Source organism: Solanum stenotomum, chromosome 9 (genome assembly GCF_019186545.1).
Source record: "Solanum stenotomum isolate F172 chromosome 9, ASM1918654v1, whole genome shotgun sequence".
In the NCBI taxonomy this organism is placed as follows: Eukaryota; Viridiplantae; Streptophyta; class Magnoliopsida; order Solanales; family Solanaceae; genus Solanum; species Solanum stenotomum.
Genome location: NC_064290.1, coordinates 45,322,971 through 45,337,568, shown reverse-complemented (window position 1 = coordinate 45,337,568; position 14,598 = coordinate 45,322,971). Strand labels below are relative to the sequence as shown.

Genomic DNA, 14,598 nt, shown 5'->3' with positions numbered 1-14,598 from the left:
GGACTATGAAAGAAACTATTAATTGACTTTCATGCCAAAGGAGGCATGGACTACGAACAATATAGTATTTATTGAAAGAAGCAGGAAGCATCTTATTATTTAATTTGTGTGATCACATATATTTATTTTTATTATATTAATTAGGCCTAATACATAAATGTATTTTTTAACTTGATCTCATATCATATTTATGCTCTCCAACTTTGGATATGCACAAGTAGTCACTTGAACTTGTATAAAGTTGAACGTGTAGACATAATACACATAGAACACCATGTATGACACAAATTGACACGTAGGATGCCACGTATGATATATATGTCTTTTCGTTCAACTTTATACAAGTTAATTAAGTGTCTACTTGTGCACATCCAAAGTTGGAGAACATAAATATGAAATGAAGTCAAATTAAATGACACATTTATGTATTAGACTTATTAATTAACAAATCACATTATTAAAAATACAAGGTTGAAACTGTTAAACCTCCCAATTAGTTATGTTATTAAATTACATATCGTCTCTCAACATTTACTGTTTTTTATATGTTGCAATTTATGGACTTTTGCCGTTACAAGTAAAACCTGCAAACTTCCAACTTTGTATATAGGGCGCCTTTTACTCTTCTCTACCACCAATTTTTGTATGCATAATTAAAGTAAAACTTTTGATATATTTTCTGAGTTTTCCAAGATCAAGAATAATCATCAATGAATAGTGATTCGAGACACATACGCATGACGTTACGTTCCAAGTCAAGGTATAACACAACTTGCACGCACCTTAATTATTTTACTAGTCATGTTTTATCTACCATCAAGGCTTAGACAAATGAAAAGATCTGACCTTTTTTTTTGTATCGTTTATTGAATATTTGATGTTTTTGGAGGATTTGCAGAGTAGGGTCCAATAATGATTCTGGAAAGAGGAGAAATTCTATAATCATTTCAAAAACAATTTCTGCATCCAAACTTTGTAGATGTGATGCTTTGGGATCACAAATTGATACCAATGCCCTTGTTTCTCTTGAAATGAAGCCCTCTTTTAACCATTCATCTAAGGTATTATAAACAGTTGTGACTTTACTTACTATCTAGGTGCTCACTATGCAAATTTTATGTCAAATGGATACTTAGAATTGATATAGTCGACTCCAACTAGTTTGGGATTGTGCAAATTTTATGTCAAATGGATACTTAGAATTGATATAGTCGACTCCAACTAGTTTGGGATTGTGGCGTAATCATTTTTGTATCAATTCGTCCAAAAATTAGATATTTATTTGTTTTTTTGTGTGTGTAGAATCGAACTGATAGACGTGTTGTTATGCAAGAACAAATGGAAAAACTTGAGGAGGATTTGAGAGAGACAAGAGAACAATTATGTTTTGTTGAAGGAGAAAAGAAGAAAGCTATAAATGAACTAAGTGAGATAAAACAAGTGGTCCACAAGGCAAGTGATGGAATAACATCAAGTGAACTCTATGAAGAAGTTAGGACTTTAAAGGAATTGCTTACTAACAAACAAGAAGAAGTAAAGATAAAAGATAAGAATATCAAGTCTTTGAAGTTGGAGCTCGAAAAGGCGATAAAATGTGATCTCAAGATACCAGAAAAAGATGTATCTAGTCCTGTAAAAGCATTCAAGATTCGTGTAATGGATTGGTTATCCGATTTTAAGAGAAGGGTTCAAGAATTAGAAGATGAATTGGAGAACAAGAAGTTATCAGAGTCCAAAATATTTGATGCTTGGTTAGCTAAGACAAGACAGTTTGAAAAAATTAAGATTGAACTCGAAGAATCCATGCTTGAAATAGCTTCTCTTCATGAAAAGATTGAATCTTTCGACACTTCTTACAATGGAGAGACTAAAAATTCAACTGAAAAGGAAATTAGAAACGAGAACGAGAAGATTGCATCATCAAAGGCCAAGGCTTTGAATGATGAGATGAGTTTGCTAAAAAGAGAAATGAAATTGGCAAATGAGGCAGAGGAAAAGAGCAGAAAGGCTTTAGATGATTTGGCGTTGGCGTTGAAGGAAGTTTCTTACGAAGCATCTGAGGCGAAAGAGAAGCTTTGTGCTACACAACAAGAATTAGGACTAGTGAAAAAGGAGGTTAGAAATCTGAAAGAGATTGTCAAAAGCACTAAGGCTAGATATAAATTTTTTTTGGATGAAGCGAAAAGGGAAACAGAATTGTATAGGAACACATCAGAGAGATTGAAATTAGAGGCGGATGAGTCACTTTCGTCTTGGAATGGGAAAGAAATGAGCTTCATCGAATGTATAAAAGAAGTTCAAGAAGAAAGAGATCTTGCTATACACGAAGCTACTAAGCTCAACGAGTCTCTTAAAGAATCTGAGCAAAGAAGTAAAGCAGCAAAGGAAGAAAATTACAAATTGAGAGACATCCTAAAGCAGGCTATCAATGAGGCAAAAGCTGCTGCTGACTTAGCTAGACGGGAAAATTCTCAACTCAAAGATGGTCAAGCTAAAATAGGATGAATCGAGAATATGAATGCATTGTGAATGATGAACTTGCCTCACGACAGACAATCTCAGCGAGTACAAACACTTGCATTTTTTTCAGCATCAACAGAAGACAAACATGCAGAATGGGGAGCAAAAGAAAATGAAGTCAAGAAAGGCGAGGATCACATAAGCCAAGAAAACTTTCAGCTTCAATCACTGTGAGGTAACGATAACGATTCTGAGAAGGTGTCAAAGGCCATGTATCGTAAACAATTTTGCAATTCCTATAGTAATAGGAGTTTAATTAAGAGAAGAAAAACATTAGTTCTGAATTCAGAAGAGTTGCTAACCTCATAATGAGGTATAGTTTTCATAAGAACGGACTATTGCCTAGTTTACATTATATAGATAAATTTGAAATAGTGTAGTTATTGCTCATGTACTCGTACGAAATCTTTCTGTAAACTCTGTCTATAAGAAAGTAATTTAACAGACATAATCCCACCAAATAACTCTGTTGCTAAATATAAAGATGAAACCTCAGAGCAAAATGGTCTGTACTTGGTAGCCACAACTGTGTTTAAATGCTTCTTATTTATATCGTTTACTTCTTGATACAAGACGTAGTCATATTTTGGACAATAATTGGGACCAAGAATACTTCTTGGTTTGGTGTCACTTGTAGTTCAAAAGGGCAAAGAAGTTTTGGCCTTAGCTCTTCCTAATTTGCAACTTCAGGGCACAATTTCCCCGTCTTTGGTCAAATTGTCCTTTCTAAGTGTGCTCAATCTTGAGAACAACATCTTCTACGGTGACATATATCCCTTATGGCCTTGGCCACTTTCCTCGCTTGCAAGTGATTGATATTCAAAACAACCAACTCCAAGGAAGAATTCCAATAAGTCTATTTCAACATTAGAGAGTTCAAGTAATTTCGTTGGCTTTCAATAGACTCTGTGGTGAAATGTGGAAAAAGTCATGGTATGTACCGGAACTTTGAGTAACAATAGCCTCACAGGTATAATCCTTCCTTCTGTTAGAAATGCCACAAAGCTGCTGAACTTCAGTTTGTCTGGGAAAGAGAATCAAGGGCCAAACTCTAAAGGATATCGGTAATGTAAGCAAAGTTGCATTTTTGTACTTGACTGATAATCAATTATCAGGTTCTATTCCTGCAGTACTCTTTAACATCGACTCACTTCTTCCCGTGTCTCTGATATTAAATAGCCTTTCCGGTCCTCTCTTGCTTGATGAAGGAAATATTGTATCAAATCTGAAGTATCTAAGACCCAAATTTCTAGTTGCATTCCTTCCAACTTATGCAAACTTCAAGTCACAAGCACTCTCTCTGTATGATTAAAGTCAACGGGTGCTGCTAGTACTGGGATCTACATCAGAAAAGATGCAGCAAGCTGAGTACAAAATCACGAATACTCATTAGACATTATAGGCTGACCAAACAAGACTAGTAGCTATGTTAAATAAAGAATATTAATAACCCTGCACTCAGAAAAGTCCAACTAGTTCAATCAATATAACAAATAGAATCAATATAAACATGTAACAATATGAAATGCAATGCAATGACCAACGATCCTATCGGTATACACCCCCTCCACAACCGCTCTACTGTGAGGTAGGGGGGATTGTTGCCATCCATATACCTGTTGGGAATCATTTTCCTTTGGGCACCACTTCATATGCAAGTACCCGGTAACATTTTTCTTTGGGTTTCACCACAATAACCTGATGAACACAACTGGATAAAGAAGCCAATAGTTGAAAAAGGAAATAACAGGAAGAATAAAAGAGAACCAAAGTTTGTTGCAGAGAAAGTTGCTGGATATATTATTCAATAGGCATTGTAGCCTTATATAGGTTTACATGTTATGGAATCATATTCCCACTAAACCACTAAGAAAACAGCTACCAACTGAAAGCTAAAATATAGCCATAGTGCAGACTTAGTCAAACTAAATAATAGGGGCTGATGTTGTACAACTTTTAACATAACCAACCGTCCAGAACCATTTCCTTTCTAACACATAAAAAAGAGCAATTTTTTCAAAAACATAGCTTTTCGAGACAGAGTTAAATCACAACACTACCATATTTGTAATTGTTAGAATGTAGGCGTCCACTAGTGATCACATGACCAAGTCCCAGACAGAATAATAGTGCGGAAGATAAATAGCTCAGAGTAAATAAAGCACAAGGATTTTACATGGAAACCCCCTTGCTCAAGGGCGGTGAAAACCACGACATGTACTCACAAGATTTCAATCCAAACGGAGCAAAGTTTCAAATTACAAACTCTTGCAACCTAGGAATTACACTCTTAATTCCTTCCCCCCTTACTGTAGCAACTCTACTACAAAGGAAAACAAAGCAATAACTATATTGCCCACTAAACCAACTAGTTCTAGTAGATCTAGACTTCAAGAACCCACCAAGGCTAACTCTAGCCACCAACATCAAAATAATGATGTAAAAAGGCTTGACTAAAATATAGATGATTCGACTAACTAACTCTAGTTAATACGACTCAAACTAAAGACTTAGACAAGCAACCGATTTACTATCCTTTATAACTTAGGAGTAGATTTACAATATAAGCACATAAGATACAAAACTCAAATATAACAAGGCGCTTCAACATTCCATCAGGTCCCTTGTTGAGTATGAGCAGTGTTCTTCCTTAAAGATGACCTTTTCTTTTTGAGCTTATGAATTTCAGAAATTCAAAACTTTGTTTACTAAATCTTGGGTTTGTTTCTTGTGAGAAGAAACTATATCAAATGGACACAAACCCCTTGGGACAAGGTCGTTGGCTGAGAGCCTGCTACTCTGAAAAGCTGTGCACAAACCATGTCAGGCGTGACAGCTTTTAGACAACTGTCTTTTGACTTTTTCATGTATGCAGTCTTTCCAGGACCAGATCCCTTGTAGTGTGTTCTTTGATGCTTGAGTTCTTGAAAAAACTTGCTAGCTCTCTGTTTTTGAATGAATAATGTTGTTTGTTTATTGTTGTATATATCAATCACCAACAAGGGTTTTGAGGCGGCTGAGCCAGAAAAATTCTCTTATATTCAGATTGCATCTCCAAGTGTCACGATCCAACTGACAGTCCGACCGTCATGAGAGGCCTCCACATTAAATCTCTGATAGGAGAACCAATAATTTGCTAATACACAAGCAATTAATCACTTAAAACAACATTTTTAATAAGCAAAACAAGTCTTCATATCAACTACTATCAAAACATTCGTAGAAACCCCCACTCTCTCAAGAACCTGAAAGTCGTGTACCTCAATATCTATGAATTCTAGAATATGGGGATGCAACCCCAAAATAAAGTCAGTCTAAGTCTGAAAAAAGGACCAGAGGGAAAAGATGAACCCATAGCAGCTCAGAAGAAGAAGCTCACCTTTGGTTTCAAGAAACGTTGGACTCATTATTGAGGTCACGAAGCAGCTGTCGAAATATGCCATGTACTTAACAAAGAAAGAGCAAATGCAGTATCAATACACTGTAGAGATCATCAACCAACTCCATATATATGAAGTATGAACATGTAAGCACATAACTTCGTAAAATAGATAACATATGCAATAAATATTATCAACAACATTACAACAAAGCTAACCAGTCAACTCAATCGACTAATGCAAACCTGTGCGATGTTATATACTTACAACAGAAGATTCAGATTCTAAGAGTAGAACTGTGAGGTGTTACAAAGCACGACTTAAGAGATACTGGCTAACCTAATTATGTTTCTAAAATCATTTGTTGACTTGTTCAAATTTGAACACGGTTGGAGTAATCTAATCGTTCTATTGCGTTTACGTTTATTTCTTGAAATATCATAAGCAACATGTTCTTGAGGTCCAAAATTCAAAGCTTACTCTTTTGCGATAAATATTGTTTTGTATTATTTCTTTGAGTAGTTTTCCACAAGTAGGCACTAGGAGGTACAATATATAAAGGGGGGGAAAGGAGAATAAAATAGGCCCAAACATTGACCTATTACAAATTACATAATCATGTTGAACTAGACTCACATTTGTTTTACTTTGCTTTTGTCTACAAACGATAGAGACGTCGAGTTGATAACTCTCTTATTGAAAAGTACATAGTCATAATCGACACAAACTGATTGCAACGATCGATCTCAACTAATTTGTACCACCAATTATTAATGGTAAATCATAGATCTTGCTATATTCAATACTTTCTTGCAATTGAATAATCTCTTCTTCCCCTTTTTCTTTCTTGAAATGGAAATATAAAACCGTATAATTTACTAGCTCAAACACCTTCAATAAACAAGAACCATTAACCAAAATCAACATTGAATTATTCTTGTTAAAAGTCCATTTCTTAATAATAATTTGAGTACCCAAATAAATAATTAAAGCCAATAAATTGAACACAATATTTAAAATAAACCCTTTCATCTCATTTCCCTTAATTATTTTTCCAGCTTTTCTAAGAGCCATAACTCCATGATTTCCTTCTTCAACAATTGAAACCACTAAGGCCATCACCCAAACGATCGATAAATATAGATAAATAATATACGCGAAAATCTTGAAAATAATAACCATTGAAAAATTATATAAGTTAGATGTAGCTAAAAAAGGAGTTGCCATGGATAAACAAAAGTAAAAATATCCAATAACAATAATTGTGGTATAAAACATTGTGAAAACAAGCCTTTTGCATGATCTAAAAATCTTGATACCTAAATCTTTGAAATTTAAAGTTTTATTATAATATGATATAGAAGAAATTAAAATTATTGTGTTGGTGGAGAAAATTGAGATGAATAAATAGGAAAAAAAGAATGAAAAATCAATGGCTAAAACAAGTTTAAAATTTTGTTTAATCCTAAAAAGTAGATTACCTAGTGAAGAATCATGTATACTAGAAATAGGAATGACGGATTCTTTAATAAACATATCTCTTAACAAAGAATCAGAGGTGGATTTGAAAAATAAAAAGAATATTGAGGTGAAAAGAAGGTAAAAAATGGTTATTAATCCCAAGATTTTTCCATTTTTTGGAATAAGTTGAATGGATTCTTTTAAAATTCTCACAAAGCCAAAAAACTTCCAAAAATCCATTTTATTTTCTTCTTCTATATGTTCTTGAATTTTTTGGATAAGTATGATTGAGGAGATCTAGATAGTGATGAGTTTGGATTTTTGTACTTTTAATTCAAAATCCATACATTTTATAAGCATTTGAAGATTTTGTAAATATAAAGTTTTTTGAAGTAGTCAATGGAAGTAAAATTATGTTGCTCTTATTTTATTTATGAGGTGATCTTTGTTTGAAGTAGTCCATTTTAAGATTACTATAGGTTGATTTATGCAAATATCTGTATATAAAGTTACCATATAAATTTTATCTTTATTTTAAAAAAAGTGCATAAATATAATACTTGATAAATTATTCTTTCGGATAATGTTAGATTCAGTTTTAATATCTGTTTACATATTTTTTTAATCTTATAACAAAATATTAAACTATTGTTTAACATTTGTAATTGTTGGGATATATACTATTAACCATATGTTAAGAAATAATATTTATTATAGAATAAATATTTGCTCAATTTTAATAGATCATATATTCGTTTATGGTGTCTGTTTACTTATATAATAGATGATTTAGTGTGTAAAATTTTAGCTTATACACAGGATTAAATCAACGGTTCTTATAAGTATAAAGTTTTTGGTTCACAATCTAGGATGGAAATTGGACATGCCATCGGTACGATTGTAGCACAAGATTATATGTAATTTATCTTGATTATGGGAAGGGTATAGTTTCAACTTCTTGTGCTAGTGCAATTTGTATGTATAGAACGGGACCGAGAAGAGATAGTTGTTTTAGACTGGCTGACAAAAATATATTCTCTAAACTATTAAATGTACTTATATTCTTAATCCTGATATAACTATTATGATCTGTATATATTAATTATCATTTTGATTTATTAAAAGGTGAGATTCTGAGATGGGTCAATATGCCTAGTAGATTGGATGATAATAATATATATTGGTGAAATAATAAGTTAGGTGATGGAATCCATGTCTCGTTATAGAGATTGATTGATATGCCGTTTCGAGAAACTTATAAGTTTTCATCGTGTCAAACCTTGCAAGTGGATTTATGAATTCGACGCATGAAATAAGTTAAGTAGTGCTCTAAAGAAAATTAATCATTAAATTATATTGGGAAAATGCATAAGTACCCCCTAGCCTATGCCCAAAATCCTTGAGACACACCTAACCTTTACTAAGGTCCTATTACCCCCCCGAACTTATTTTTTAGTTAATTTTTTACCACTTTTCGGCCTACGTGGCTGAGTCCGTGACTTGACCTATGTTAGGCACGTAGGTGCAGTTTTTAGACTTCACTGACCAATAAAAATTGGCCATGTGTTAAAATAAACTTGAAAAAAATAAATATTAACTTAATTGTCTTCTTCTTTATTATGTTTCTTCATGTTTGGAAAAAAAACCTCCATTATCATAAGTTAAATTGCTCCTTTCTTCGAAAAGCTAACAAAATAAAATCAAGAAAAAACTAACCTTTGAACTCAACCGCGATTCTTGATGACTTAGAAGTAGGGGTGTACATAGGTCGGTTTGGTTTGGTTTTTCATTAAAAAAAAACCTAAACCAATTATGTCGGTTTATTAAATCTAAATACCAAATCAAACCACGCAAAGTCGGTTTTTTCGGTTTCGGTTTTAGTCAATTCTTTCGGTTTTTTTTTTATTTTTTACAACTTAACGGTGTTTGAAAAGAGATCAAATATATTTTCACCTACCTGTGTGATAAGCTAAACTTAAGAAACGTTAAATGAATAGAAATTTTCGTAAAGACGGTAAAATTCACATGAGTACAAAATATATTTTTTTGAAATATCAACGTTCATTATGTTAAATTAATAAGATTAAAAGATACAGTCAAACTTAATACAAAACGAAATATTTACAAAGTAAATTGTTAAATTCAAATTTGAAAACTAGAACAATATAATTGTAACTTCGGATCTTAATACAAAATAAAATATTGACAAATTTTGCAAGCCCAAATTTGAAATAAAATATATAAACATTGAAAACTATAAACTAGCTAAAATATATTAACAAAGTAGATTATAAGTAATATTTTTTTTTATCTATAAATAAAATAAATTATATATATAATATTTACAAAATTTACAAGCCCAAATTTGAAATAAAATATATAAACATTAAAAACTATAAACTAACTAAAAATATATTAACAAAGTAGATTATTAAAAACACTTTTTATCTATAAATAAAATAAAATTATATATATAATATTTACAAAATTTTACAAGCCCAAATTTGAAATAAAATATATAAACATTGAAAGCTATAAACTAACTAAAAATATATTAACAAAGTAGATTGTAAGTAATATTTTTTTTATCTATAAATAAAATAAAATTATATATATAATATTTACAAAATTTTACAAGCCCAAATTTGAAATAAAATATATAAACATTGAAAGCTATAAACTAACTAAAAATATATTAACAAAGTGGATTATAAGTAATATTTTTTTATCTATAAATAAAATAAAATGATATATATAATATTTACAAAATTTTACAAGCCCAAATTTAAAATAAAATATATAAACATTGAAAACTATAAACTAACTAAAAATATATTAACAACGTAGATTATAAATAAAATTTTTTATCTATAAATAAAATAAATTATACATATAATATTTACAAAATTTTACAAGCCCAAATTTGAAATAAAATATATAAACATTGAAATCTATAAACTAACTAAAAATATATTAACAAAGTAGATTATAAATAATATTTTTTATCTAAAACATAAAGTGATAGCTTTTTGAAATTTTGGGAATTTTAAAAGCTACTTTTGAACTGATAGCTTACTTTTTAGAAAGTTGAAAAAGTGGGGTCCAACGCGTGTTGAACAAAACTTTCAACCTATCTGGTTTATATTGCCACGTAAGCCAAAAAGTGGTAAAAAATTAATTAAAAAATAAGGGGGGGGGGGTAATAGGACCCTAGTNTTAGTAAAGGTTAGGTGTGTCTCAGGGATTTTGGGCATAGGCTGGGGGGGGGGGGTACTTATGCATTTTCCCAATTAAATTCGTCAGTAATTTAGTTTATTCATTAGTATCTGTAATCTTAACATGGAGAATTACATAAGTGTTTAATGGGGAATTTTGAAATATAAATAGAGGAGTGCAATTACGAATTTCTAGTGGAATGATTTGTAATTTATTATGGTAAGAATAAATTCAAATTAATTATTTGGAATTATTTCCATAATAGGAAGCCTTAGTAATTAATTATGTGGTTCCTACGGTGCCCATATTTAACTAGAACTCAGAATCCTATTTCTAAAGGGAAAAGGGGAGGCAAACGTGTTTTTTCTTATAAAAAGAAAACAGACGTGTATTTTTTCTGGTTGAAGAAAATAGACTGTGTTTTGTTCTCCTCTTTGGATTGGGAAGAAAACTCTATAATTAGGGATTCTTCTAACTCTAGAAAGATTGATTAGTTTTCTATTCGATACTTGTTCACCCAAGTATTGAGAGAGTTCAGATGTGAACTTGGGATCACCGTAGAAGACTGCAAAATTGTTGTCTATCTCGTGGAGCTTGAAGGTCTGTTCTAACTTGTGGATTTGCTTGAAGGTATCTGCTTACGCTTCAAGAAGTAATTCTTGAATTAAATTTCAGCAAGTTTATGTGTTCTAGCATATCATATGTGTTCTAGTATAAACGGTATTTGTTATCTATTATTCATGTAAGCAGTAAGATTCTGGTATGCTTCCGCTGTGCATATAGTTTTCCAACAATAATAACTTACAAAATTTTAGATCATAAATTAGGGAAGTGCTAAATGGCCAGAATTATGTGGCCATAATTTGGCCAGAATTGTAACAAGACTAATTTAACCTTGTTCCCTTCCAAAGTAAAGTCAAGTATTTATTACTACTATTTCCTAAACTTCTACGTGTGAACAATAATTATTATGTTTAATGAGTTAGAATTATTATTAATTGTGTGAAGGAAATTATTCAATGGACTTTATAATGTGGGTCCCATTACAATCTAACTTCACCTTCTTTTAATTCTTCCTAATTCAGTCTTTCTTTGTTCCTTTTTCTTAATCTTTTTTGTCATCCTTTCTCTTTTCTTTTCCATTACAAGAAAAAAATTAAATTATATAAATTCTAATTCCATAAGATATTTTTGGATACAGTTTATCATGATTTTCTAGTCTTGAACTTGTAAAATAAGTTAACATTTATTTATTTCTATTATATACAAATCATCGAATTCTAAAATCAAGCACACAAAAAAAATATTCGTTAATATCTAACTTCATAACAAAAAATTTGTTGGGGATAATATTGCATTTGTTTTCGTTATTTTAATTTCATTATAGTATACTTAATACACTATCATTAATATTAAAAAATAATATGATTTGATTGTTTTTTCTCTTCACTAATATACTGATTTGATTATTCTATTTAATAATCATCTTTTAAAAAATGAATAAAATATTTTTTTATGATAAACTTTAAAGATTATTCTTTATAGATAATAACAAATCTTTTTTTTAATAAAGTTTGTACTTTTATGTGTTAAATATAGAAAGATAAGTTTCATGTGATAAATTTAGGGAAAAGGTAGAAGTACCTCCCTAGACTATGATCCAAATCCAGAGACACATCTTAACTAAACTAAAGTCCTATTACCCCCTGAACTCATTTTTTTTTGTAATTTTATACTCTTTTCTGGCTTACATGGCATCCAAATATCTCCCACGCGCCTCAACTGCGTGGAGTCACGGGGTGTGCCACATAAGCCAAAAGTGTACAACATTATTGTAACATCTCGCAAATTGAAATAACTAGGAAGAAGCTAATAAATGGAAATAGTTATTTTTGGAAAGAATGAAAATCTGGAAATTTGTCTTAAGTTAAGAAAAGTTGAGTTTTGGCCAACTTCAAACGGTCATAACATCTAGCTCAGGATGAGTTAGAGGTACTTCCAGATATGGTAGGAAAGATCTTGGAATGATATTTCCAAAGCCGCTGAGTTTGCGCGATTCCGAGTTCGTATGAGTGAGTTATGCCCTTTGGAAATTGGGTTGTTCAAATAAGGAAATGTCCAATCCGAATTTTTGAAGGGTATTTCAGTCTTTTCCTTATCTAATTAATTTAGTTGTTTTAGTGAATTAATTAAGGGTCAAATCAGAATGAGATCAGTTTAGTCAATTGGAAATTCGTGCTAGGGCTTGGAGAAAAGAGAAAAGAGGAGAAAGGAGAAGAAAAGCTCAAGGTTCGCCAAGAACGATCGATTTTAGTTGTGGATTCACCAAGTAATTCATCTTACAAGGTATGTGAGTCTTTCATAGTGTTGGGTTCATTCACCCACGCGCCAAACATGTTTAGTTTAGCGAAATTTGTCCTAAAAGAGTTTGAAAGTTGATGTTCTTGACATGTATTCTTGAATTTGAATGTCGTTCTTGAATTGGGCTGAATTGAGGAGTTTCAGAGATCTTTACGTTGAGTTTTAGAGTTGTTTTGAGTTAGGTTCTTGAGTAGATATGCTTGGTAGCGGAATCTAAAATGAATTTGAGATCAATAGTCGAGTTTAGGCTAATTGGGGCTGTAAAACGGAGAAGAAAAAAGTCGAGCGTGATTTGGCACGCAAGTCCGTGTCGCGGACTTGCTCCCCCAGTGTACAAAAAATTGCTCCGCGTCGCGGTTAGGACGCGGACTTCTCTTCCTCAAAATTTAATTTCGCGAGTAATTATTTAAAACACCTCCGTGTCGCGAACTTGTTCAAAGACGGTGGTTTCGTGACTTTTCTCATGTTTAGCTATTTAAGATCATTCCTAAACATCATGTGATGCTTCCTATTACAAATCAAAATCCTTGAATCCATAATACAATTCAAGGACCAGTTAAGAGTCAAGTCAAGAGCAGTTAAGATCAAAGTGTAGAGAAGTTCTTAAAGTTTTTCAAAAGTCTTTTGCAAACGTATTAACTTTGTTTTAAGACTTATGTTTTGAGTTCAGTAAATAGTAAAGCTTGAAGTTCATTTCTTCAAAAGTATATGGGGACTATGTATTCCCAAAGGGTTTAAAGTGTTTTCACATTTAAACAAGAAAGGAAACCTCGATTTCCAAAGAGCCTTCGGGGATGTTTTCAGAAAAGAGTAATCGCTTTCTAAATGAAGCAATAGGGGAAACTTCGATTTCCAAGATAGCCTTTAAGCTAAGTTTTTGAGTACTAATCTCAAATCACAGAAGAAGTATGTTTTTTAAGCATAAAGAGCTAGTATCATATTTTGGGAGTAGTATTGAGCACCGATATGAGTGAGCGTTCAGAGAGCCCTTAGCCCCCATAAACCATATAGCCATCATGGGTAGAAAAGGGTCATACTTGTTGGATGAACCCTTAGTGCTTTTTAGCATAGACTAGTGGATCCACTTAGTAGTTCAGGTTATATACCCCCGGCAAGGTATAGGATGGCCCTGGCAGCGTGGGGCCAAGAAACGCTATATCATCACTATAGCTTTTAAGTGATGGTTTTCGGTTAGAGTAACTCCACAACATTATTTTATATATTTATATACATCAGAAATATTTATATTTTCATGTACAAATAGAGTTCATATTGTATCTTTGCATACATATAGAATTATTATTGTATTTCTAAATACACATAGTTGACATCATGTTTTAACCAACTTTTCTTTATATTGCACTTATTTTAAACTGCTTTATATTGAAATGAGTTCAGTTATGTTGAGTTGAGTTGAGCTAGGTAAGTTCTTCAGATTTCTTTCAAGCCTATGTTGTATTTAGCATTCCATCTCGCATACTCGAACATTCAATGTACTGATGCCAGTTGGCCTGCATCTTATTATGATGCAGACGCATGTAACCAGGTTCAACATCCAGTGCATCGTTGATCTAGTTGAGCTTCAGAGTTGTTGGTGAGCCTCTTTGCTTCCAGAGGATTCCCCTTTTTCATTAGTTTACCATTTTAGTTCATTAGGATG

The 14,598-nt window shown here is 31.9% G+C and overlaps 2 protein-coding genes across 2 annotated transcripts; one reads left to right on the top strand and one right to left on the bottom strand.

Annotated features, from left to right (window-relative positions):
• The first annotated feature begins 710 nt into the window (after positions 1 to 710).
• Positions 711 to 2,505, top strand: LOC125877562 (protein MLP2-like). Its single transcript, XM_049558821.1, has 3 exons — positions 711 to 760; positions 890 to 1,061; positions 1,303 to 2,505. Exons 1-3 carry the CDS (start codon positions 711 to 713, stop codon positions 2,503 to 2,505), a joined length of 1,425 nt encoding a protein of 474 aa, XP_049414778.1.
• Positions 2,506 to 6,650: 4,145 nt separating this feature from the next.
• LOC125877999 (uncharacterized) lies at positions 6,651 to 7,601 on the bottom strand. The gene has a single exon (XM_049559294.1). The coding sequence runs from the start codon at positions 7,599 to 7,601 to the stop codon at positions 6,651 to 6,653; it is 951 nt and encodes a 316-aa protein (XP_049415251.1).
• Between the last annotated feature and the right edge of the window lie 6,997 nt (positions 7,602 to 14,598).

Excerpts from the sequence above, each read along its gene's own strand:
- LOC125877562 (XM_049558821.1), top strand. The coding sequence starts at position 711 with ATGAATAGTGATTCGAGACACATACGCATGACGTTACGTTCCAAGTCA. Across the intron at positions 761-889 it reads ACGTTACGTTCCAAGTCAAG|GATTTGCAGAGTAGGGTCCA; the intron begins GTATAACACAAC and ends ATGTTTTTGGAG. Across the intron at positions 1,062-1,302 it reads CTTTTAACCATTCATCTAAG|AATCGAACTGATAGACGTGT; the intron begins GTATTATAAACA and ends TTGTGTGTGTAG.
- LOC125877999 (XM_049559294.1), bottom strand. The coding sequence starts at position 7,601 with ATGGATTTTTGGAAGTTTTTTGGCTTTGTGAGAATTTTAAAAGAATCC.